Source organism: Cherax quadricarinatus, chromosome 14 (genome assembly GCF_038502225.1).
Source record: "Cherax quadricarinatus isolate ZL_2023a chromosome 14, ASM3850222v1, whole genome shotgun sequence".
Classification (NCBI taxonomy): domain Eukaryota; kingdom Metazoa; phylum Arthropoda; class Malacostraca; order Decapoda; family Parastacidae; genus Cherax; species Cherax quadricarinatus.
Window position 1 is genome coordinate 40,129,185 of NC_091305.1, and position 27,306 is coordinate 40,156,490.

The window sequence follows — 27,306 nt, forward strand, 5'->3', positions numbered from 1 at the left end:
TAATTCTCAAGGAGGAGAACTAGAAATGTTAAATTCGTTTAGTTAAGGACAAGTGTAAGAATGACTGGTGTGTGGTTGTTGGTAACGAGGGTAAACAAGCCAGCAATAACAACTAGAGAGAGAGACGATCCTAGAAGAGGATGATGAAACTCAGATGAAATAAGAAGCGAGGCCACAAAACAAGAAAATTATTAAGAAACGTAAGTGTAAGATTGTTATTGATTAAAAATAAATGAATTGGCATTAATAATAATAATAATAATAATAATAATAATAATAATAATAATAATAATAATAATAATAATAATAATAATAATAATAATAATATCTTTATTTTTACAAGTACATGTACAAGGTATACAGACCAAAACTGACATCAATAACATACAACTATATAGAAAGTCACTTGTTATGCTGACCATTTCCCGCAAATTAGGTCAGTTTTGTCCCAAGGTGCGACCCACACCAGTTCGCTAATACCCAGGATGCGACCCACACCAGTTCGCTAACACCCAGGATGCGACCCACACCAGTTCACTAACACCCAGGATGCGACCCACACCAGTCCACGGAGAGAACAATGTGTCAGGCTGGGGTGTGACTTTGTGAACCAGTGTGAATAATTTTTATTAGCCTACTGCAATCTTTGATAAGACTGTAACCTCGTCAATAGGCCTACTGCAGTGCTGTTGTTATGTTCTTTGTTGGAGAACAGTTATCTTGGGCTGACAGGAAATATCGTGTCATTTAACTTAATATAAATTTTAGGTTGTTACTTACATAAATTGGTTAATATACTTTAGAAGGTAGGTGAAGGTGAGGTAGGTGAAGGTGAGGTTGCCTGAGACAGGCAGGTGGGGTAGGTGAAGGTGAGGTTGCCTGAGACAGGCAGGTGGGGTAGGTGAAGGTGAGGTTGCCTGAGACAGGCAGGTGGGGTAGGTGAAGGTGAGGTTGCCTGAGACAGGCAGGTGGGGTAGGTGAAGGTGAGGTTGCCTGAGACAGGCAGGTGGGGTAGGTGAAGGTGAGGTTGCCTGAGACAGGCAGGTGGGGTAGGTGAAGGTGAGGTTGCCTGAGACAGGCAGGTGGGGTAGGTGAAGGTGAGGTTGCCTGAGACAGGCAGGTGGGGTAGGTGAAGGTGAGGTTGCCTGAGACAGGCAGGTGGGGTAGGTGAAGGTGAGGTTGCCTGAGACAGGCAGGTGGGGTAGGTGAAGGTGAGGTTGCCTGAGATAGGCAGATGGGGTAGGTGAAGGTGAGGTTGCCTGAGACAGGCAGGTGAGGTAAGTGAAGGTGAGGTTGCCTGAGACAGGCAGGTGGCGTAGGTGAAGGTGAGGTTGCCTGAGACAGGCAGGTGGCGTAGGTGAAGATGAGGTTGCCTGAGACAGGCAGGTGGCGTAGGTGAAGGTGAGGTTGCCTGAGACAGGCAGGTGGCGTAGGTGAAGGTGAGGTTGCCTGAGACAGGCAGGTGGCGTAGGTGAAGGTGAGGTTGCCTGAGACAGGCAGGTGGGGTAGGTGAAGGTGAGGTTGCCTGAGACAGGCAGGTGGGGTAGGTGAAGGTGAGGTTGCCTGAGACAGGCAGGTGGGGTAGGTAAAGGTGAGGTTGCCTGAGACAGGCAGGTGGGGTAGGTGAAGGTGAGGTTGCCTGAGAGAGACAGGTGGGGTAGGTGAAGGTGAGGTTACCTGAGACAGGCAGGTGGGGTAGGTGAAGGTGAGGTTACCTGAGACTGGCAGGTGGGGTAGGTGAAGGTGAGGTTGCCTGAGACAGGCAGGTGGGGTAGGTGAAGGTGAGGTTAAATGAGAGAGGCAGGTGGGGTAGGTGAAGGTGAGGTTGCCTGAGACAGGCAGGTGGGGTAGGTGAAGGTGACGTTGCCTGAGAGAGGCAGGTGGGGTAGGTGAAGGTGAGGTTGCCTGAGAGAGGCAGGTGGGGTAGGTGAAGGTGAGGTAGGTGAAGGTGAGGTTACCTGAGACAGGCAGGTGGGGTAGGTGAAGGTGAGGTTGCCTGAGACAGGCAGGTGGGGTAGGTGAAGGTGAGGTTGCCTGAGAGAGGCAGGTGGGGTAGGTGAAGGTGAGGTTGCCTGAGAGAGGCAGGTGGGGTAGGTGAAGGTGAGGTTGCCTGAGACAGGCAGGTGGGGTAGGTGAAGGTGAGGTTGCCTGAGACAGGCAGGTGGCGTAGGTGAAGGTGAGGTTGCCTGAGACAGGCAGGTGGGGTAGGTGAAGGTGAGATTGCCTGAGACAGGCAGGTGGGGTAGGTGAAGGTGAGGTTGCCTGAGACAGGCAGGTGGGGTAGGTGAAGGTGAGGTTGCCTGAGACAGGCAGGTGGGGTAGGAGAAGGTGAGGTTGCCTGAGACAGGCAGGTGGGGTAGGTGAAGGTGAGGTTGCCTGAGACAGGCAGGTGGGGTAGGTGAAGGTGAGGTTGCCTGAGACAGGCAGGTGGGGTAGGTGAAGGTGAGGTTGCCTGAGACAGGCAGGTGGGGTAGGTGGAGGTGAGGTTGCCTGAGACAGGCAGGTGGGGTAGCTGAAGGTGAGGTTGCCTGAGACAGGCAGGTGGGGTAGGTGAAGGTGAGGTTGCCTGAGACAGGCAGGTAGGGTAGGTGAAGGTGAGGTTGCCTGAGACAGGCAGGTGGGGTAGGTGAAGGTGAGGTTGCCTGAGACAGGCAGGTGGGGTAGGTGACAGTGAGGCTGCCTGAGACAGGCAGGTAGGGTAGGTGAAGGTGAGGTTGCTTGAGACAGGCTGGTGGGGTAGGTAAAGTGAGGTTGCCTGAGACAGGCAGGTGGGGTAGGTGAAGGTGAGGTTGCCTGAGACAGGCAGGTGGGGTAGGTGAAGGTGACGTTGCCTGAGACAGGCAGGTAGGGTAGGTGAAGGTGAGGTTGCCTGAGACAGGCAGGTAGGGTAGGTGAAGGTGAGGTTGCTTGAGACAGGCAGGTGGGGTAGGTAAAGGTGAGGTTGCCTGAGACAGGCAGGTGGGGTAGGTGAAGGTGAGGTTGCTTGAGACAGGCAGGTGGGGTAGGTGAAGGTGAGGTTGCCTGAGACAGGCAGGTAGGGTAGGTGAAGGTGAGGTTGCCTGAGACAGGCAGGTGGGGTAGGTGAAGGTGAGGTTGCCTGAGACAGGCAGGTGGGGTAGGTGAAGGTGAGGTTGCCTGAGACAGGCAGGTGGGGTAGGTGAAGGTGAGGTTGCCTGAGACAGGCAGGTGGGGTAGGTGAAGGTGAGGTTGCCTGAGACAGGCAGGTGGGGTAGGTGAAGGTGAGGTTGCCTGAGACAGGCAGGTGGGGTAGGTGAAGGTGAGGTTGCCTGAGACAGGCAGGTGGGGTAGGTGAAGGTGAGGTTGCCTGAGACAGGCAGGTGGGGTAGGTGAAGGTGAGGTTGCCTGAGACAGGCAGGTGGGGTAGGTGGAGGTGAGGTTGCCTGAGACAGGCAGGTGGGGTAGGTGAAGGTGAGGTTGCCTGAGACAGGCAGGTGGGGTAGGTGAAGGTGAGGTTGCCTGTGACAGGCAGGTGGGGTAGGTGAAGGTGACGTTGCCTGAGACAGGCAGGTGGGGTAGGTGAAGTTGAGGCTGCCTGAGAGAAGCAGGTGGGGTAGGTGAAGGTGAGGCTGCCTGAGAGAGGCAGGTGGGGTAGGTGAAGGTGAGGTTGCCTGAGACAGGCAGGTGGGGTAGGTGAAGGTGAGGCTGCCTGAGAGAGGCAGGTGGGGTAGTTGAAGGTGAGGCTGCCTGAGACAGGCAGGTGGGGTAGGTGAAGGTGAGGCTGCCTGAGACAGGCAGGTGGGGTAGGTGAAGGTGAGGTTGCCTGAGACAGGCAGGTGGGGTAGGTGAAGGTGAGGCTGCCTGAGACAGGCAGGTGGGGTAGGTGAAGGTGAGGTTGCCTGAGACAGGCAGGTGGGGTAGGTGAAGGTGAGGTTGCCTGAGACAGGCAGGTGGGGTAGGTGAAGGTGAGGCTGCCTGAGAGAAGCAGGTGGGGTAGGTGAAGGTGAGGCTGCCTGAGAGAGGCAGGAGGGGTAGGTGAAGGTGAGGCTGCCTGAGACAGGCAGGTGGGGTAGGTGAAGGTGAGGTTGCCTGAGACAGGCAGGTGGGGTAGGTGAAGGTGAGGTTGCCTGAGACAGGCAGGTGGGGTAGGTGGAGGTGAGGTTGCCTGAGACAGGCAGGTGGGGTAGGTGAAGGTGAGGTTGCCTGAGACAGGCAGGTGGGGTAGGTGAAGGTGAGGTTGCCTGTGACAGGCAGGTGGGGTAGGTGAAGGTGACGTTGCCTGAGACAGGCAGGTGGGGTAGGTGAAGTTGAGGCTGCCTGAGAGAAGCAGGTGGGGTAGGTGAAGGTGAGGCTGCCTGAGAGAGGCAGGTGGGGTAGGTGAAGGTGAGGTTGCCTGAGACAGGCAGGTGGGGTAGGTGAAGGTGAGGCTGCCTGAGAGAGGCAGGTGGGGTAGTTGAAGGTGAGGCTGCCTGAGACAGGCAGGTGGGGTAGGTGAAGGTGAGGCTGCCTGAGACAGGCAGGTGGGGTAGGTGAAGGTGAGGTTGCCTGAGACAGGCAGGTGGGGTAGGTGAAGGTGAGGCTGCCTGAGACAGGCAGGTGGGGTAGGTGAAGGTGAGGTTGCCTGAGACAGGCAGGTGGGGTAGGTGAAGGTGAGGTTGCCTGAGACAGGCAGGTGGGGTAGGTGAAGGTGAGGCTGCCTGAGAGAAGCAGGTGGGGTAGGTGAAGGTGAGGCTGCCTGAGAGAGGCAGGAGGGGTAGGTGAAGGTGAGGCTGCCTGAGACAGGCAGGTGGGGTAGGTGAAGGTAAGGCTGCCTGAGAGAAGCAGGTGGGGTAGGTGAAGGTGAGGTTGCCTGAGGCAGGCAGGTGGGGTAGGTGAAGGTGAGGTTGCCTGAGACAGGCAGGCGGGGTAGGTGAAGGTGAGGCTGCCTGAGACAGGCAGGTGGGGTAGGTGAAGGTGAGGTTGCCTGAGACAGGCAGGTGGGGTAGGTGAAGGTGAGGCTGCCTGAGACAGGCAGGTGGTGTAGGTGAAGGTGAGGTTGCCTGAGACAGGCAGGCGGGGTAGGTGAAGGTGAGGCTGCCTGAGACAGGCAGGTGGGGTAGGTGAAGGTGAGGCTGCCTGAGACAGGCAGGTGGGGTAGGTGAAGGTGGTGATGCTGAGGAAAGGGTTTAGGTGACATACCTGGCAGACACAGGTGTGGCAGGTGTAGGTAGGTGAGTCCAAGGTGTCACCTTCCTCCAGTAGTAAGTTCTGGAACCTGCAGCCAACACTGCAGGAAGCACAGCAGTTCACCACACGTGGGTGAGAACATTGCACTGCTGGGCACTGCAAAGACAGTGAGTCTTACCATTACTACACATCTTGTCACTGCTGGGTACTGCAGTGACAGTGTTACCATTACTACAGAACTTCTCACTGCTGGGCGCTGCCGTGACAGTGTTACCATTACTACACAACTTCTCACTGCTGGGCACTGCAGTGACAGTGTTACCATTACTACACAACTTCTCACTGCTGGGCACTGCAGTGACAGTGTTACCATTACTACACAACTTCTCACTGCTGGGCACTGCAGTGACAGTGTTACCATTACTACACAACTTCTCACTGCTGGGCACTGCAGTGACAGTGTTACCATTACTACACAACTTCTCACTGCTGGGCACTGCAGTGACAGTGTTACCATTACTACACAACTTCTCACTGTTGGGCACTGCAGTGACAGTGTTACCATTACTACACAACTTCTCACTGCTGGGCACTGCAGTGACAGTGTTACCATTACTACACACAACACTCTTTGGTGAATACTGAAGATAACTGGAGTGGGTGACAGGTGAATCAGCTGGAGTGGGTGACAGGTGACTCACCTTGAGTGGGTGACAGGTGACTCACCTGGTGTGGGTGACAGGTGACTCACCTTGAGTGGGTGACAGGTGACTCACCTGGTGTGGGTGACAGTAAGATTCACCTGGAGTGCGTGACAGATGACTCACTTGGAGTGGGTGACAGATGACTCACCTGGAGTGGGTGACAGGTGACTCACCTGGTGTGGGTGACAGTAAGAATCACCTGGAGTGGGTTACAGGTGATTCACCTGGAGTGGGTGACAGGTGACTCACCTGGAGTGGGTGACAGGTGACTGAGCCAGCCTGGCACTGGCACTCCTGGCATGGGTGTCGTGGGTGGGAGAAGACCTGCCCTGACTCGATCTCTCGTTCCTCAAAGTAGCAGTCTTCAGGAGAAGGGAATATATGGGTGAGTGAAGGGAATGTATGGGCGATTGAAGAGAACATGTGGGTGAGTGAAGGGAACATATGGGTGATTGAAGGGAACATATGGGGGAGTGAAGGGAACATATGGGGAGGGAAGGGAACATATGGGTGAATGAAGAGAGCATATGGGTGAGGGAAAGGAACATGTGGGTGAGTGAAGGTAACATATGGGTGAGTGAAGATAACATGTGGGTGAGGGAAGGGAACATATGGGGGAGGGAAGGGAACATATGGGTGAGTGTAGGGAACACATGGGTGACTCATGAACATCACCCACATGTTACAGGTGACTCAGTTATTACCCATCATCACCTTGGCATCGTGGGCAGCAGTCAGCAATGGTAGGGTGGGTACAGGTGACATGTGGGCAGGTCCTGGGCATGCAGGTGACGTGCCCACCATGGCACTGGCACTCTTGACAGGTGGCCATGCTGCTGGGGAAGGTGCCGCCATCTGGGATGATGACACCGTCGTACTGGCACCCAGTGCCACACTCTGGGCAGCAGTTCCCTGGCACGGGGTACGGGCAGGCTGGACGACCACAGGGTATCACGGTGCACTGTATCTCGCCCATCTGCAGCATAACACACGATCAAGGACGGTACAGTGTGGTACAATGTGGTACAGTACGGTACAGTGTGGTATAATGTGGTACAGTACGGTACAGTGTGGTACAATGTGGTACAGTACGGTACAGTGTGGTATAATGTGGTACAGTACGGTACAGTGTGGTACAATGTGATACAGTACGGTACAGTGTGGTACAATGTGGTACAGTACGGTACAGTGTGGTACAAGGTGGTACAGTACGGTACAGTGTGGTACAATGTGGTACAGTACGGTACAGTGTGGTACAATGTGGTACAGTACGGTACAGTGTGGTAGAATGTGGTACAGTACGGTACAGTGTGGTACAATGTGGTACAGTACGGTACAGTGTGGTACAATGTGGTACAGTACGGTACAGTGTGGTATAATGTGGTACAGTACGGTACAGTGTGGTACAATGTGATACAGTACGGTACAGTGTGGTACAGTGTGGTACAATGTGGTACAGTACGGTACAGTGTGGTACAAGGTGGTACAGTACGGTACAGTGTGGTACAATGTGGTACAGTACGGTACAGTGTGGTACAATGTGGTACAGTACGGTACAGTGTGGTAGAATGTGGTACAGTACGGTACAGTGTGGTACAATGTGGTACAGTACGGTACAGTGTGGTACAATGTGGTACAGTACGGTACAGTGTGGTACAATGTGGTACAGTACGGTACAGTGTGGTACAATGTGGTACAGTACGGTACAGTGTGGTACAATGTGGTACAGTACGGTACAGTGTGGTACAATGTGGTACAGTATTTCACATATGTCTTGTTCATCATGTTAATGCTGATTTTATGACATTGACGTGAACAGTGATATGAACAGTGAACAACATACTCTACATGAACACTGAACAATATGAACTACATGAACACTGAACAATATGAACTACATGAACACTGAACAACATACAGTACATGAACACTGGACAACATACCATACATGAACAATGAACAACAGTGCCTACATGGACAATGAACTACATACATTACATGAACATGGAACAACATACCCTGCATGAACATGGAACAATATACCCTACATGAACAATGAACAATATACCCTACATGAACACTGAACAACATACCCTACATGAACAAAGAACAACATACCCTACATGTACATGAACAATGAACAACATACCCTACATGAACACTGTGAGCAAGGGTCGCTGGGTTCCGGGAAGTGCTGACCATTGTAGTAAGTGTTGCCCTCAAAGTGACAGTCCTTACAGAGGGCACAGCAGCCAGTCTGGTCGAGGGCTGGGTAGGTGCAGTGGGCTGGTGCACACACCCGGGGGTAGCAGGTCACATCAGGGTAGTCACAGCGACACTGAGTGCACTCGTCAAAGTGGGACTCAAACACCTCACCGTCAAGGTACATCTCTCCCTCATGTTCACATTCTGTAATATAAACATGGACTTCAAGCTACAACAGTCTCCTCCTGTATGTTCTCACCTCTCAAACTACTTTTATATCAGTGCACCAGGCAGCAACAAGGCTCACTGACGTGCCCAGGCTGGGAAAGAAGCATGGCTTGTGAACCTGGCTGCCAAACTTATGTGGCATTTGTAACTGAGTGGATAAAAGTGTTGCCTGGGAATCTTGTCCTCCCCCAGTAGCAGTATCGAGTCCTGCTGACTGTGATCTTTCTCTGCATATACCCGGTTGTTTCTGCGTGGTGTATTGATATATATATATTATTGTACCCACGAAACGAATGGTATTGATCAATAACAACACTGCACTAGCCAAGGAGTCGAACCCATGCTGTTTTGGTCCGCCTCGTGGTGAGAGAAAACGCATGACGCTTTAGACCACTAGACCAAACAGTCTTTTACAATGACGCATCCAGCCATGCTAGATGTTGTACCCGACATCGAAGGACATACGGTGGTGTGGACGCATGCTAAACTGGTTGTTAACTAGTACACAAACAGGGAGTAGAATGAAATCATCTCAGAGGCGTCCACACCACCATATGCCCATCGATTGCGGGTACAACATCTATCTTGGCTGGATGCGCCATTGTTAAGGATTGTGTAGTCTAGTGGTCTAAAGCGTCATGCGTTTTCTCTCACCACGAGGAGGGCCAAAACAGCATGGGTTCGACTCCTCGGCTAGTGCAGTGTTGTTATTGATATATATATATATATATATATATATATATATATATATATATATATATATATATATATATATATATATATATATATATATATATATATGCAAAACAACCACTCTGAAAGAATAGAGAAATTCCAAGCGCTTTCGTGACTACTCACATTATCAAGGAGAGTGGTTGTTTTGCATATTTTGAAATCACCTGTTTACTGTGATCTTATTGCATATATATATTTATATATATATATATATATATATATATATATATATATATATATATATATATATATATATATATATATACATATATATGTGTGTGTATCAATGAAAGCTACATCAGTGTGTTACATACTACTGATATTATAATTATTATTAATATTTCATTATGTCTTTAATATTATAACTAGTAAGAAGTGATGAGAGTGACCTGTACAGAGAGGGCAGCAGGTCCCAGGTGGTGCTAGGGGCCTGGAGCATGGTACTGGAGGGCAGGGTACGGGCACGCACCCTACACGACCCTGCAGGCAGGTGCACGACCTGCACTGGTCCAGGGGATCCGGGAACACTGCTCCGTCAACAATGCTCTTACCTCCGTAGGTACACCCTGGGGGCAGCACTTGTTACTAACGTAACTGATACTAACTTTACATATGAAGCGAGATATATTAAATATTCAAATTTTCTCAGTAATATAGCAAAAAAACAAACAACTTTAAAATGGATTTATATATATATATATATATATATATATATATATATATATATATATATATATATATATATATATATATATATATATATATATATATATATATATATATATATATATATATATACATATATACATATATTTACCGTCACATTGAAGGCAGCAGTCTACTAGACGGGGCGAGGGACAGGCATACGGTAAACAGGGCTTTTCACGACACCTCACAACGCCCTCTGTACACCTGAAACACAGAGTGTACACCTGAAACACACAGTGTACATCTGAAACACACACAGTGAACACCTGAAACACACAGTGTACATCTGAAACACACACAGTGCACACCTGAAACACACAGTGTACATCTGAAACACACACAGTGCACACCTGAAACACACAGTGTACACCTGAAACACACAGTGTACACCTGAAACACACAGTGTACACCTGAAACACACAGTGTACATCTGAAACACACACAGTGTACACCTGAAACACACAGTGTACATCTGAAACACACAGTGCACACCTGAAACACACAGTGTACACCTGAAACACACAGTGTACACCTGAAACACACAGTGTACACCTGAAACGCACAGTGTACATCTGAAATACACACAGTGTACATCTGAAACACACAGTGTACACCTGAAACACATAGTGTACACCTGAAATACACACTGTACATCTGAAACACACACAGTGTACACCTGAATCCCATAGTGTATACCAGAAACACACATTGTGCATCTGAAACACGCATTGTATACCTGAAACACACAGTGTACACCTAAAACACAGTGTACACGTGAAACACACAGTGTATATCTGAAACACACAGAGTGTACACATGAAATACACAGTGTACACATGAAACACACAGTGTACACCAGAAATACACAGTGTACCTCTGCAACACACACAGTGTACACCTGAAACACACAGAGTACACCTGAAACACACAGTGTACACTTGAAACACACAGTGTATATCTGAAACACACAGTGTACAACTGAAACACACAGTGTACATCTGGAACGCAAAGTGTACACCTGAAACACACAGTGTACATCTGAAACACACATTGTACACCTGAAACACACAGTGTACACCTGAAACACACAGTGTATATCTGAAACACACAGTGTACAACTGAAACACACAGTGTACATCTGGAACGCAAAGTGTACACCTGAAACACACAGTGTACACCTGAAACACACAGTGTACACCTGAAACACACAGTGTACACCTGAAACACACACAGTGTACACCTGAAACCCACAGTGTACACCTGAAACACACACAGTGTACACCTGAAACACACACAGTGTACACCTGAAACACAGAGTGTACACCTGAAACACACAAAGTGTACACCTCAAACACACAGTGTACACCTGAAACACACAGTGTACATCTGAAACACACACAGTGTACACCTGAAACACACAGTGTATACGTGAAACACACAGTGTACACGTGAAACACACAGTGTACACCTGAAACACACACAGTGTACACCTGAAACACACAGTGTATATCTGAAACACACACAGTGTAAACCTGAAAGACACAGTGTACACCTGAAACACACAGTGTACACCTGAAATACACAGTGTACATCTGCAACACACACAGTGTACACCTGAAACACACAGTGTACACCTGAAACACACAATGTACACCTGAAACACACAGTGTACACTTGAAACACACACTGTACATCTGAAACTCACACAGTGTGCACCTGAATCCCACAGTGTACACCAGAAAAACACATTGTACATCTGAAACACACATTGTACACCTGAAACACACAGTGTACACCTGAAACACACAGTGTATATCTGAAACACACAGTGTACAACTGAAACACACAGTGTACATCTGGAACACAAAGTGTACACCTGAAACACACAGTGTACACCTGAAACACACAGTGTACACCTGAAACACACAGTGTACATCTGAAACACACACAGTGTACACCTGAAACCCACAGTGCACACCTGAATCACACACAGTGTACACCTGAAACACAGAGTGTACACCTGAAACACACAGAGTGTACACCTCAAACACACAGTGTAAACCTGAAACACACAGTGAACATCTGAAACACACACAGTGTACACCTGAAAGACAGTGTATACGTGAAACACACAGTGTACACTTGAAACACACAGTGTACACCTGAAACACACACAGTGTACACCTGAAACACACAGTATACACTTGAAACACACAGTGTACACCTGAAACACACAGTGTACATCTGAAACACACACATTGTACACCTGAAACCCACAGTGTACACCTGAAACACACAATGTACATCTGAAACACAGAGTGTACACCTGAAACACACAGTGTACACCTGAAACACACAGTGTATTTCGGAAACACTCAGCGCACAACTGAAACACACAGTGTGCACCTGAAACACAAAGTGCACATCTGAAACACACAGTGTACACCTGAAACCCACAGTGTACACCTGAAACACACAGTGTACATCTGAAACACACAGTGTACACCTGAAACACACAGTGTACACCTGAAACACACAGTGTATATCGGAAACACACAGTGTACAACTGAAACACACAGTGTACATCTGAAACACAAAGTGTACACCTGAAACACACAGTGTACATCTGAAACACACAGTGTACATCTGAAACACACAGTGTACACCTGAAACATACACTGTACATCTGAAACACACAGTGTACATCTGAAACACACAGTGTACACCTGAAACACACAGTGTACACCTGAAACACACATTGTACACCTGAAATACACAGTGTACACCTGAAACACACAGTGTACATCTGAAACACACAGTGTACACCTGAAGCACACAGTGTAGATCTGAAACACACAGTGTACAACTGAAAAACACAGTGTATATCTGAAACACACAGTGTACACCTGAAACACACAGTGTGTATATGAAACACACAGTGTGTATATGAAACACACAGTGTACACCTAAAACACACAGTGTACACTTGAAACACACAGTGTACACTTGAAACACACAGTGTACACTTGAAACACACAGTGTACACTTGAAACACACAGTGTAAACTTGAAAAACACAGTGTACACTTGAAAAACACAGTGTACACTTGAAACACACAGTGTACACTTTAAACACACAGTGTACACTTGAAACACACAGTGTACACTTGAAAAACACAGTGTACACTTGAAACACACAGTGTACACTTGAAACACACAGTGTACAATTGAAAAACACAGTGTACACTTGAAACACACAGTGTACACTTGAAACACACAGTGAACACTTGAAACACGCAGTGTACACTTGAAACACACAGTGTACACTTGAAACACACAGGGTACAACTGAAACACACAGTGTACATCTGAAACACACAGTGTACACCTAAAACACACAGTGTAGGATTGAAACACACAGTGTACACTTGAAACACACAGTGTACACTTGAAACACAGAGTGTACACTTGGAAAACACAGTGTACACTTAAAAAACACAGTGTACAATTGAAACACACAGTGTACAATTGAAACACACAGTGTACACTTGAAACACATAGTGTACACCTGAAACACACAGTGTACACTTGAAACACACAGAGTACACCTGAAACACACAGTGAACACTTGAAACACACAGTGTACACTTGAAACACACAGTGTACACTTGAAACACACAGTGTACACTTGAAAAACACAGTGTACACTTGAAACACACAGTGTACACTTGAAACACACAGTGTACAATTGAAAAACACAGTGTACACTTGAAACACACAGTGTACACTTGAAACACACAGCGAACACTTGAAACACGCAGTGGACACTTGAAACACACAGTGTACACTTGAAACACACAGTGTACACCTGAAACACACAGTGTACATCTGAAACACACAGTGTACACCTAAAACACACAGTGTAGGATTGAAACACACAGTGTACACTTGTAACACACAGTGTACACTTGAAACACACAGTGTACACTTGAAACACACAGTGTACACTTGGAAAACACAGTGTACACTTAAAAAACACAGTGTACAATTGAAACACACAGTGTACAATTGAAACACACAGTGTACACTTGAAACAGTGTACACTTGAAACACACAGTGTACACTTGAAACACACAGTGTACACTTGAAACACATAGTGTACACCTGAAACACACAGTGTACACTTGAAACACACAGAGTACACCTGAAACACACAGTGTACACTTGAAACACACAGTTTACACCTGAAACACACAGTGTACACTTGAAACACACAGTGTACACTTGAAACACATAGTGTACACCTGAAACACACAGTGTACACTTGAAGCACACAGAGTACACCTGAAACACACAGTGTACACTTGAAACACACAGTTTGCACCTGAAACACACAGTGTACACTTGAAACACATAGTGTACACCTGAAACACACAGTGTACACTTGAAACACACAGAGTACACCTGAAACACAAAGTGTACACTTGAAACACACAGTTTACACCTGAAACACACAGTGTGCACTTGAAACACACAGTGTACACTTGAAACACACAGTGTACACCTGAAACACACAGTGTACACTTGAAACACACAGTGAACACTTAAAACCCATAGTGTGCAATTGAAACACACAGTGTACACTTAAAACACACAGTGTACTTGAAAAACACAGTGTACACTTGAAACACAGAGTGTACACTTGAAACACACAGTGTACACTTGAAAAACACAGTGTACACTTGAAAACCACAGTGTACACTTGAAACACACAGTGTACACTTGAAACACACAGTGTACACTTGAACCACAAAGTGAACACTTGAAACACACAGTGTACACTTGAAACACACAGTGTACACTTGAAACACACAGTGTACACCTGAAACACACAGTGTACACTTGAAACACACAGTGTACACCTGAAACACACAGTGTACACTTGAAAAACACAGTGTACACTTGAAACACACAGTGTACACTTGAAACACACAGTGAACACTTGAAACACACAGTGTACACTTGAAACACACAGTGTACACTGGAAAAACACAGTGTACAATTGAAACACACAGTGTATACTTGAAACATACAGTGTACACTTTTAACACAGTGTACATTTGAAACACACGATGTACACTTGAAACACACAGTGTACAATTGAAACACCAAGTGTACACTTGAAAAACACAGTGTACACTTGAAAAACACAGTGTACACTTGAAAAACACAGTGTACACTTGAAAAACACAGTGTATACTTGAAACACACAGTGTACACTTGAAACACACAGTGTACACTTGAAACACTCAGTGTACAATTGAAACATACAGTGTACACTTGAAACACACAGTGTACTCTTGAAACACACAGTGTACACTTGAAACACACGGTGTACACTTGAAACACACAGTGTACAATTGAAACACCAATTGTACACTTGAAAAACACAGTGTTCACTTGAAAAACACAGTGTACACTTGAAAAACACAGTGTACACTTGAAAAACACAGTGTATACTTGAAACACATAGTGTACACTTGAAACACACAGTGTACACTTGAAACACACAGTGTACACCTGAAACACACAGTGTACACTTGAAACACACAGTGTACACCTGAAACACACAGTGTACACTTGAAACACACAGTGTACACCTGAAACACACAGTGTTCACTTGAAACACACAGTGTACACCTGAAACACACAGTGTTCACTTGAAACACACAGTGTACACCTAAAACACACAGTGTACACCTGAAACACACAGTGTACACCTGAAACACACAGTATACACTTGAAACACACAGTGTACACTTGAAACACACCGTGTGCACCTGAAACACACAGTGTACATCTGAAACACACAGTGTACACTTGAAACACAGTTTACACCTGAAACACAGTGTACTCCTGAAACACACTGTGTACACTTGAAACACACAGTGTACACCTGAAACACACAGTGTCCACCTGAAACACACAGTGTACACTTGAAAAACACAGTGTACACCTGAAAAACAAAGTGTACACTTGAAACACACAGTGTACACTTAAAACCCACAGTGTACACTTGAAACACACAGTGTACACTTAAAACACACAGTGTACACTTGAAACACACACAGTGTACACTTGAAACACAGTGTACACTTGATACACACAGTGTACACTTGAAACACACAGTGTACACTTAAAACACACAGTGTACACTTGAAACACACACAGTGTACACTTGAAACACAGTGTACACTTGAAACACACAGTGTACACTTGAAACACACAGTGAACACTTGAAACACACAGTGTACACTTGAAACACACAGTGTACACTTGAAACACACAGTGTACACTTGAAACACACAGTGTACGCTTAAAACACAGTGTACACTTGAAACACACAGTGTACACTTGAAACACTCAGTGTACACTTGAAACACACAGTGTACACTTGAAACTCACAGTGCACACTTGAAAAACGCAGTGTACACTTAAAACACACAGTGTACACTTGAAACACACAGTGTACACTTGAAACACACAGTGTACACTTGAAACACACAGTGTACACTTGAAACACACAGTGTACACTTGAAACACACAGTGTACACTTGAAACACACAGTGTACACTTGAAACACACAGTGTACACTTGAAACACACAGTGTACACTTGAAACACACAGTGTACACTTGAAACACACAGTGTACACTTGAAACACACAGTGTACACTTGAAACACACAGTGATGTACATCATGAAGGCACAAAAAGTACTACAGGATATACAACAGAAAGAACAGTCAAGGACAAACTGTACAACACCTGCACTGCTGACAGTGATGTGCAACACCTGCACTGCTGACAGTGATGTGCAACACCTGCACTGCTGACAGTGATGTACAACACCTGCACTGCTGACAGTGATGTGCAACACCTGCACTGCTGACAGTGATGTGCAACACCTGCACTGCTAACAGTTGTGTTCAACACCTGCACTGCTGACATTGGTTTACAACACCTGTACTGCTGACAGTGGTGTACAACACCTGTACTGCTGACAGTGATGTGCAACACCTGCACTGCTGACAGTGGTGTGCAACACCTGTACTGCTGACAGTGGTGTACAACACCTGTACTGCTGACAGTGGTGTACAACAACTGTACTGCTGACAGTGATGTGCAACACCTGCACTGCTGACAGTGGTGTGCAACACCTGTACTGCTGACAGTGATGTGCAACACCTGTACTGCTGACAGTGATGTGCAACACCTGCACTGCTGACAGTGGTGTGCAACACCTGCACTGCTGACAGTGATGTACAACACCTGCACTGCTGACAGTGGTGTGCAACACCTGTACTGCTGACAGTGATGTGCAACACCTGTACTGCTGACAGTGATGTGCAACACCTGCACTGCTGACAGTGGTGTGCAACACCTGTACTGCTGACAGTGATGTACAACACCTGCACTGCTGACAGTGGTGTGCAACACCTGCACTGCTGACAGTGATGTGCAACACCTGCACTGCTGACAGTGATGTGCAACACCTGTACTGCTGACAGTGATGTACAACACCTGCACTGCTGACAGTGGTGTGCAACACCTGCACTGCTAACAGTTGTGTTCAACACCTGCACTGCTGACATTGGTGTACAACACCTGTACTGCTGACAGTGGTGTACAACACCTGCACTGCTAACAGTTGTGTTCAACACCTGCACTGCTGACATTGGTGTACAACACCTGTAATGCTGACAGTGGTGTACAACACCTGCACTGCTGACAGTGGTGTACAACAGCTGTACTGCTGACAGTGATGTGCAACACCTGCACTGCTGACAGTGGTGTGCAACACCTGTACTGCTGACAGTGATGTACAACACCTGCACTGCTGACAGTGGTGTGCAACACCTGCACTGCTGACAGTGGTGTGCAACACCTGTACTGCTGACAGTGATGTACAACACCTGTACTGCTGACAGTGATGTGCAACACCTGCACTGCTGACAGTGGTGTGCAACACCTGTACTGCTGACAGTGATGTACAACACCTGCACTGCTGACAGTGGTGTACAACACCTGTACTGCTGACATTGGTGTATAACACCTGCACTGCTGACAGTGATGTGCAACACCTGCACTGCTGACAGTGATGTACAACACCTGCACTGCTGACAGTGGTGTGCAACACCTGCACTGCTAACAGTTGTGTTCAACACCTGCACTGCTGACAGTGGTGTGCAACACCTGCACTGCTGACAGTGGTGTGCAACACCTGCACTGCTGACAGTGGTGTACAACACCTGCACTGCTGACAGTGGTGTACAACACCTGCACTGCTGACAGTGGTGTACAACACCTGCACTGCTGACAGTGGTGTACAACACCTGCACTGCTGACAGTGGTGTACAACACCTGCACTGCTGACATTGGTGTACAACACCTGTACTGCTGACAGTGGTGTACAACATCTGCCTGCTGACATTGGTGTGCAATACTTGCACTGCTGACAGTGGTGTACAACACCTGCAGTGCTGACAGTTGTGTACAACATCTGCACTGCTGACAGTGGTGTACAACACCTGCACTGCTGACAGTGGTGTACAACACCTGCACTGCTGACAGTGGTGTCACCCACCTTGACTCTTGACAGGGGTGCCTCCCATCTGCACTGCTGACAGTGGTGTCACCCACCTGCACTGCTGACAATGGTGTCACCCACCTGCACTGCTGATAGTAGTGTCACCCACCTTCACTGCTGACAGTGGTGTCACCCACCTGCACTGCTGACAATGGTGTCACCCACCTGCACTGCTGATAGTAGTGTCACCCACCTGCACTGCCGACAATGGTGTCACCTACCTGCACTGCTGACAATGGTGTCACCCACCTGCACTCCTGACAGTGGTGTCACCCACCTGCACTGTTGACAGTGGTGTCACCCACCTGCACTCCTGACAGTGATGTCACCCACCTGCACTGCCGACAGTGGTGTCACCCACCTGCACTCCTGACAGTGGTCGTGGGGGTGCAGGAAGACCTCGTGGTTATCATAGTGGTTATCATGGAAGTTACACTGGTGGGTAGTGAGACAGAAGGGGCAGCACACCCCCTTCAGGACCTGGGGTTGGGCACACTGTGGGGAGGGGCAGCGCACAGTGTCACACCGCACAGTGCCAGCCTGGGGGAGATAGCAAACCAGTGTTAAAATCACTTACTCTTTCTCCTCTGTCTTCCTTTCTACTCACAATCTTCCTGTCTACCCAAGCTTTCTTCTCTACCTGTCTATCCACATTTTTTACCTCTCTTCTCACGTCTACCCACAAACAGGTAGCTGTTTAAATCTCTAGGGAATCAGGTAGGTACTTCAATTTGTTGACAATGTTGACAATTGGAACCCCAGAAAGATGTCTGACAGCAGTCAAGTGTTTCTTTGTGGCACCAGTATCTATGTCTGAAACTTAATTTAGTTATACTCGGAGGTATAGATAGTCATACATGCGATGAGAAGTGTAAGTTTTTCCGAGTATATTATACTCTGAGGTGTATATTCCAGATATTAATATATTCATGACTGATGGTGAAGAGGTCACTCGCGTGTAAAAGTGTTGAAACCTCACCCACCACTTGGCAGTGGCACAGCTGTTACCTCTCACCTGGCACTGGCACTCCTGGCAAGGGTCGTGCTCGTGGATGAAGCTGTCACCGTCAGGGAAGACCCTGAGGGTGAAGAGGCAGTCATGGCAGACTGGGCAGCAGCCGTCTGAGGGCATCGCTGGGTGGGTACAGGGCACTGTGGGGCAGGGCACCGACCCACACGTCAATCCAGTGCCCTGAGATAAGGTAGGAAGGAAGAGATGTGGGTCACACCTATATAAATATATATATATATATATATATATATATATATATATATATATATATATATATATATATATATATATATATATATAAATTATAAATTGAAGCAAAGATTGTTTAAGAGTGAAAATACATATTTGTGTTTCTAATGAATCACTGTTGCTATTTGAGGATAAACAAAGTCAGTGTTACAAGCAACATGTGTCTCTGTTTACCACGTCTGAGACAAGCAAACAATAACGAGCAGTAAGGTCAAGTTAATGAGTAAGACACGTGTGCAACACTCGGGTATCTTAATTACCGATATGAAGACATTATTGGACACGTCTTAAACCTCAACCCAGAGAGACAGAAATGAGAGATTAAGTTGGTAAGGTCCGTCTTACCGTACAGGAGCACTGGACACAAGGGTGAGCTGGATGCTGGAAGGTCACTCCCAGCTGGTACACAGTCCCCTCCACTAGACACGACGAAAAACGGCAAAAAGGACACGAAGATGAGGAAGGAAGATCCGGAGGAGGAGGAGGAGGAGGAGAGGCAGGTGGGGAGAAGGGAGGATATGTGGGTGAGAGAGATGAGGAAAACGAAGGGGGTGAAGCAATAGGGAAGAGCACAGTGGGTAAATGTGGTAACGAAGAGGGGGTTGGCGATAGAGATAGTGTAGAAATAGGTAATGTAGGAGTGGGTGTAGGGGGCGATGTAGTGGCTGCCGGAGAGGTGCTGGAGGCTGCAGAACGTGAAAGTAATTCTGAATAGAGGTGAAAATGTGGTGTATGTGGAAGAATAGATGGTGCTGATAGATAGGAGGATGCTGAGTCGTAGCTTGAACGGTAGGCAGCAGCAACAGCAGTGTGAGGAGAGGCAGTAGTAGCAGCAGTGTGAGGAGAGGCAGTAGTAGCAGCAGTGTGAGGGCACGTAGGGCAGCAGGTACCTTCCTCCAGCAGTGGGCTCTCACACACCACCTCAGCACACACTGCCTCCTGGCAGTGTACATGCCCATTCTGCCAAGTAAACCAAACAGAAGTGTGAATTAAAGGAGGATAATTAGAATGACACAGTGAGTTCTCTGTTAGACTAACATATTGTGTTAGTCTGTTAAAGTTAAAGTATGTTACTGTTAAACTAACTACTGAAGCTTCTAAGTGTTTCAAAATTACTTCTAAGATTAATAAACACTTTACCAAGCAATGGCACTCCAGACAATGGTTCTGGTGAGAGAGAGTGAAGTTGTGGTTGTTATGGTAGTGGATATTGTGGTAGAGGCAGCCGTCACAGAGTGGGCAGCAGTGGCCAGCTGGTGTAGCCGGATGTGGGCACTGTGGGTTGCAGTAGCCGGCCTGGGAGACGCAGGTGACGGAACCGGACTCACACCGGCACTTAACACAAGGATCTTCCTCCAGCCACCACTCAGAGCCGGATCTGATGGATGTACATCACTCAGACGCAGCCCTGATGCACAGATATGGCTGATATACAACACTCAGAACCACACACACCTCACCAACCATATATATATATATATATATATATATATATATATATATATATATATATATATATATATATATATATATATATATATATATATATATATGGTATCCATCTTACAAGACAGCTGTTGACTAAGCGATGGTGAATATTCTGCTTCTTTCTTTTGACTCACCTGGGTTGAAAACAGCTGATGTTAAGGAGGGTGAGTCTGAATGTTGAGTTACGTATCTTCAGCCCACACGGGTTTAACGCTGAACATTAATATATCAATACTGTCAGTGCTACTATTTACATTACTACCACTACTACTACCATTAACTACTACTAACTGCTAGTACCACTGTTACTGTGAGTCACTGCAGCAGTCTAGGAGTCGTTCTGTTGATGGTACTTACTGGTAGGTGGTTCCCAGGTGGTGACAGTGGGTGCAGGTGGGACAACAGTGGTCGGGCAGCAGGTGGGCATCCACACAGTGTATCTCAGGGCATCGCACGGTGTCACACACAACACTACCTGTAACAACACCCACACAGTGTTATCTGAGGGCACCAAACGGTGCCACACAGTAATATTTGAGGGCATCGCACGGTGTCACACACAACAATACCTGTTACAACACCCACACAGCGTTATCTGAGGGCACCACACGGTGCCACACAGTAATATTTGAGGGCATCGCACGGTGTCACACACAACACTACCTGTTACAACACCCACACAGTGTTATCTGAAGGCACCGCACGGTGTCACACAGTAATATTTAAGGGCATCGCACGGTGTCACACACAACACTACCTGTTACAACACCCACACAGTGTTATCTGAGGGCACCACACGGTGTCACACAGAAATGTTTGAGGGCATCGCACGGTGTCACACACAACACTACCTGTTACAACACCCACACAGTGTTATCTGAGGGCACCGCACGGTGCCACACAGAAATATTTGAGGGCATCGCACGGTGTCACACACAACACTACCTGTTACAACACCCATACAGTGTTATCTGAGGGCACCGCACGGTGCCACACAGTAGTATTTGAGGGCATCGCACGGTGTCACACACAACACTACCTGTTACAACACCCACACAGTGTTATCTGAGGGCACCGCACGGTGTCACACAGAAATGTTTGAGGGCATCGCACGGTGTCACACACAACACTACCTGTTACAACACCCACACAGTGTATCGCAGGGCATCGCACGGTGTCACACACAACACTACCAGTAACAACATCCACTCAGTGTTATCTCACGGCATCGCACGGTGTCAGACATAACACTGTCTGTAACAACATCCACTCAGTGTTATATCAGGGCATCGCACGGTGTCACACACAGCACTACTTGTTACAACACCCACACAGTGTATCTCAGGGCATCGCACCGTGTCACACAAAACACTACCTGTACCAACACGCACACAGTGTTATCTGAGGGCACCGCACGGTGTCACACAGAAATGTTTGAGGGCATCGCACGGTGTCACACACAACACTACCTGTTACAACACCCACACAGTGTATCGCAGGGCATCGCACGGTGTCACACACAACACTACCAGTAACAACACCCACACAGTGTTATATCAGATCATCGCACGGTGTCACATACAACACTACCTGTTACAACACCCACACAGTGTATCTCAGGGCATCGCACTATGTCACACACAGCACTACCTGTTACAACACCCACACAGTGTATCCCAGGTCATCGCACGGTGTCGCAAACAACACTACATGTAACAATACCCACACAGAGTATCTCAGGGCATCGCACGGTGTCACACACAACAGTATGCGTAAAAACACCCACCCACATAGTATATCTCAGAGTATCGCACGGTGTCACACACAGCACTACCTGTAACAATACCCACACAGTGTTACCTCAGGGTATTGCACGGTGTCACACACAACACTACCTGTAACAACACAAACACAGTGTTATATCAGATCATCGCACGGGGTCACACACAACACTACCTGTAACAACACCCACACAGTGTTATCTCACGGCATCGCACGGTGTCACACACAGCACTATCTGTAACAACACCCACACACTGTATCTCAGGGCATCGCACGGTGTCACACACAACACTACCAGTAACAACACCCACACAGTGTTATCTCAGGGCATCGCACGGTGTCACACACAACACTACCAGTAACAACACCCACACAGTGTTATATCAGATCATCGCACGGCGTCACACACAACACTACCTGTAACAACACCCACACATTACTAACACTGTCTCACGGTGGTTAGGTCACCACTACTAACACTGTCTCACGGTGGTTAAGTCACCACTAGTAACACTGCCTCACGGTGGTTAGGTCACCAGTACTAACACTGTCTCACGGTGGTTAGCTCACCACTACTAACACTGTCTCACGGTGGTTAAGTCACCACTACTAACACTGTCTCACGGAGGTTAAGTCACCACTACTAGCACTGTCTCACGGAGGTTAAGTCACCACGACTAACACTGTCTCACGGTGGTTAAGTCACCACTACTAACACTGTCTCACGGAGGTTAAGTCACCACTACTAGCACTGTCTCACGAAGGTTAAGTCACCACGACTAACACTGTCTCACGGTGGTTAAGTCACCACTACTAACACTGTCTCACAGAGGTAAAGTCAGCACTACTAACACTGTCTCACGGTGGTTAAGTCACTACTACTAATACTGTCTCACGGTGGTTAAGTCACCAGTACTAACACTGCCTCACGGTGGTTAAGTCACCACTACTAACACTGTCTCACGGTGGTTAAGTCACCAGTACTAACACTGTCTCACAGTGGTTAAGTCACCAGTACTAACACTGCCTCACGGTGGTTAAGTCACCACTACTAACACTGTCTCACGGTGGTTAAGTCACCACTACTAACACTGCCTCACGGTGGTTAAGTCATCATTACTAACACTGCCTCACGGTGGTTAAGTCACCACTACTAGCACTGTCTCACGGTGGTTAGGTCACCAGTACTAACACTGCCTCACGGTGGTTAAGTCACCAGTACTAACACTGCCTCACGGTGGTTAAGTCACCACTATTAACACTGTCTCACGATGGTTAAGTCACCACTACTAACACTGTCTCACGTAGGTTAAGTCACCAGTACTAACACTGCCTCACTTAGGTTAAGTCACCACTACTAACACTGTCTCACGGAGGTTAAGTCACCAATACTAACACTGTCTCACGGTGGTTAAGTCACCACTACTAACACTGTCTCACGGTGGTTAAGTCACCAGTACTAGCGCTGTCTCGGTGGTTAAGTCACCATTACTAACACTGTCTCACGGTGGTTAAGTCACCAGTACTAACGCTGTCTCGGTGGTTAAGTCACCATTACTAACACTGTCTCACGGTGGTTAAGTCACCACTACTAACACTGTCTCACGGTGGTTAAGTCACCACTACTAACACTGTCTCACGGTGGTTAAGTCACCACTACTAACACTGTCTCACGGTGGTTAAGTCACCACTACTAACACTGTCTCACGGTGGTTAAGTCACCACTACTAACACTGTCTCACGGTGGTTAAGTCACCAGTACTAACACTGTCTCACGGTGGTTAAGTCACCACTACTAACACTGTCTCACGGTGGTTAAGTCACCAGTACTAACACTGTCTCACGGTGGTTAAGTCACCACTACTAACACTGTCTCACGGTGGTTAAGTCACCAGTACTAACACTGTCTCACGGTGGTTAAGTCACCACTACTAACACTGTCTCACGGTGGTTAAGTCACCAGTACTAACACTTTCTCACGGTGGTTAATTAAGTCACCACTACTAACACTGTCTCACGGTGGTTAAGTCACCACTACTAACACTGTCTCACGGTGGTTAAGTCACCACTACTAACACTGTCTCACGGTGGTTAAGTCACCACTACTAACACTGTCTCACGGTGGTTAAGTCACCAGTACTAACACTGTCTCACGGTGGTTAAGTCACCACTACTAACACTGTCTCACGGTGGTTAAGTCACCAGTACTAACACTGTCTCACGGTGGTTAAGTCACCACTACTAACACTGTCTCACGGTGGTTAAGTCACCAGTACTAACACTGTCTCACGGTGGTTAAGTCACCACTACTAACACTGTCTCACGGTGGTTAAGTCACCAGTACTAACACTGTCTCACGGTGGTTAAGTCACCACTACTAACACTGTCTCACGGTGGTTAAGTCACCACTACTAACACTGTCATACGGAGGTTAAGTCACCACTACTAACACTGTCTCACGGTGGTTAAGTCACCACTACTAACACTGTCTTACGGAGGTTAAGTCACCACTACTAACACTGTCTCACGGTGGTTAAGTCACCACTACTAACACTGTCTCACGGTGGTTAAGTCACCACTACTAACACTGTCTTACGGAGGTTAAGTCACCACTACTAACACTGTCTTACGGAGGTTAAGTCACCACTACTAACACTGTCTCACGGTGGTTAAGTCACCAGTACTAACACTGTCTCACGGTGGTTAAGTCACCACTACTAGCACTGTCTCACGGTGGTTAAGTCACCACTACTAACACTGTCTTACGGAGGTTAAGTCACCACTACTAACACTGTCTCACGGTGGTTAAGTCACCACTACTAACACTGTCTCACGGTGGTTAAGTCACCACTACTAACACTGTCTCACGGTGGTTAAGTCACCACTACTAACACTGTCTCACGGTGGTTAAGTCACCACTACTAACACTGTCTCTCGGTGGTTAAGTCACCACTACTAACACTGTCTCACGGTGGTTAAGTCACCACTAGTAACACTGTCTCACGGTGGTTAAGTCACCACTACTAACACTGTCTCTCGGTGGTTAAGTCACCACTAGTAACACTGTCTCACGGTGGTTAAGTCACCACTACTAACACTGTCTCTCGGTGGTTAAGTCACCACTAGTAACACTGTCTCACGGTGGTTAAGTCACCACTACTAACACTGTCTCTCGGTGGTTAAGTCATCAATACTAACACTGTCTCACGGTGGTTAAGTCACCACTACTAACACTGTCTCACGGAGGTTAAGTCACCACTACTAACACTGTCTCACGGTGGTTAAGTCACCACTACTAACACTGTCCCTCGTTGGTTAAGTCACCACTACTAACACTGTCTCATGGAGGTTAAGTCATCATTACTAACACTGCCTCACTGTGGTTAAGTCACCACTACTAACACTGCCTCACGGTGGTTAAGTCACCACTACTAACACTGTCTCACTGTGGTTAAGTCACCAGTACTAACACTGCCTCACGGAGGTTAAGTCATCATTACGAACACTGTCTCACGGTGGTTAAGTCACCACTACTAACATTGTCTCACGGTGGTTAAGTCACCACTACTAACACTGCCTCACGGTGGTTAATTCACCACTACTAACACTGTCTCACGGAGGTTAAGTCACCACTACTAACACTGTCTCACGGTGGTTAAGTCACCACTACTAACACTGTCTCACGGTCGTTAAGTCACCACTACTAACACTGTCTCACGGAGGTTAAGTCACCACTACTAACACTGTCTCACGGAGGTTAAGTCACCACTACTAACACTGTCTCACGGAGGTTAAGTCACCGCTACTAACACTGTCTCACGGTGGTTAAGTCACCACTACTAACACGGTCTCACGGTTGTTAAGTCACCACTACTAACACTGTCTCACGGTGGTTAAGTCACCACTACTAACACTGTCTCACGGTTGTTAAGTCACCACTACTAACACTGTCTCACGGTGGTTAAGTCACCACTACTAACACTGTCTCACGGAGGTTAAGTCACCACTACTAACACTGTCTCACGGTGGTTAAGTCACCACTACTAACACGGTCTCACGGTTGTTAAGTCACCACTACTAACACTGTCTCACGGTGGTTAAGTCACCACTACTAACACTGTCTTACGGAGGTTAAGTCACCAGTACTAACACTGTCTCACGGTGGTTAAGTCACCGCTACTAACACTGTCTCACGGAGGTTAAGTCACCAGTACTAACACTGTCTCTCGGTGGTTAAGTCACCAGTACTAACACTGTCTCTCGGTGGTTAAGTCACCACTACTAACACTGCCTCACGGTGGTTAAGTCACCACTACTAACACTGTCTCACGGTGGTTAAGTCACCACTACTAACACTGTCTCACGGTGGTTAAGTCACCACTACTAACACTGTCTCACGGTGGTTAAGTCACCAGTACTAACACTG

At 47.3% G+C, this 27,306-nt stretch overlaps 1 protein-coding gene across 3 annotated transcripts in view; it reads right to left on the reverse strand.

Moving 5' to 3' along the window:
* Nucleotides 1-27,306, reverse strand: part of LOC128698496 (uncharacterized) — a 178,751-nt gene that overhangs the window by 47,543 nt on the left and 103,902 nt on the right. For all 3 annotated transcript variants that reach the window (XM_070084971.1, XM_070084970.1, XM_070084969.1), the window contains exons 25-35: nucleotides 21,456-21,573; nucleotides 20,751-20,988; nucleotides 19,956-20,570; nucleotides 19,365-19,541; nucleotides 18,711-18,889; nucleotides 9,814-9,908; nucleotides 9,386-9,562; nucleotides 7,978-8,237; nucleotides 6,543-6,804; nucleotides 6,078-6,190; nucleotides 5,137-5,280 (exon numbers count right to left, since the gene is read on the reverse strand). In XM_070084971.1, coding sequence (XP_069941072.1) covers nucleotides 5,137-5,280; nucleotides 6,078-6,190; nucleotides 6,543-6,804; nucleotides 7,978-8,237; nucleotides 9,386-9,562; nucleotides 9,814-9,908; nucleotides 18,711-18,889; nucleotides 19,365-19,541; nucleotides 19,956-20,570; nucleotides 20,751-20,988; nucleotides 21,456-21,573 — 2,378 coding nt within the window. The remainder of the gene's footprint in view (nucleotides 1-5,136; nucleotides 5,281-6,077; nucleotides 6,191-6,542; nucleotides 6,805-7,977; nucleotides 8,238-9,385; nucleotides 9,563-9,813; nucleotides 9,909-18,710; nucleotides 18,890-19,364; nucleotides 19,542-19,955; nucleotides 20,571-20,750; nucleotides 20,989-21,455; nucleotides 21,574-27,306) is intronic.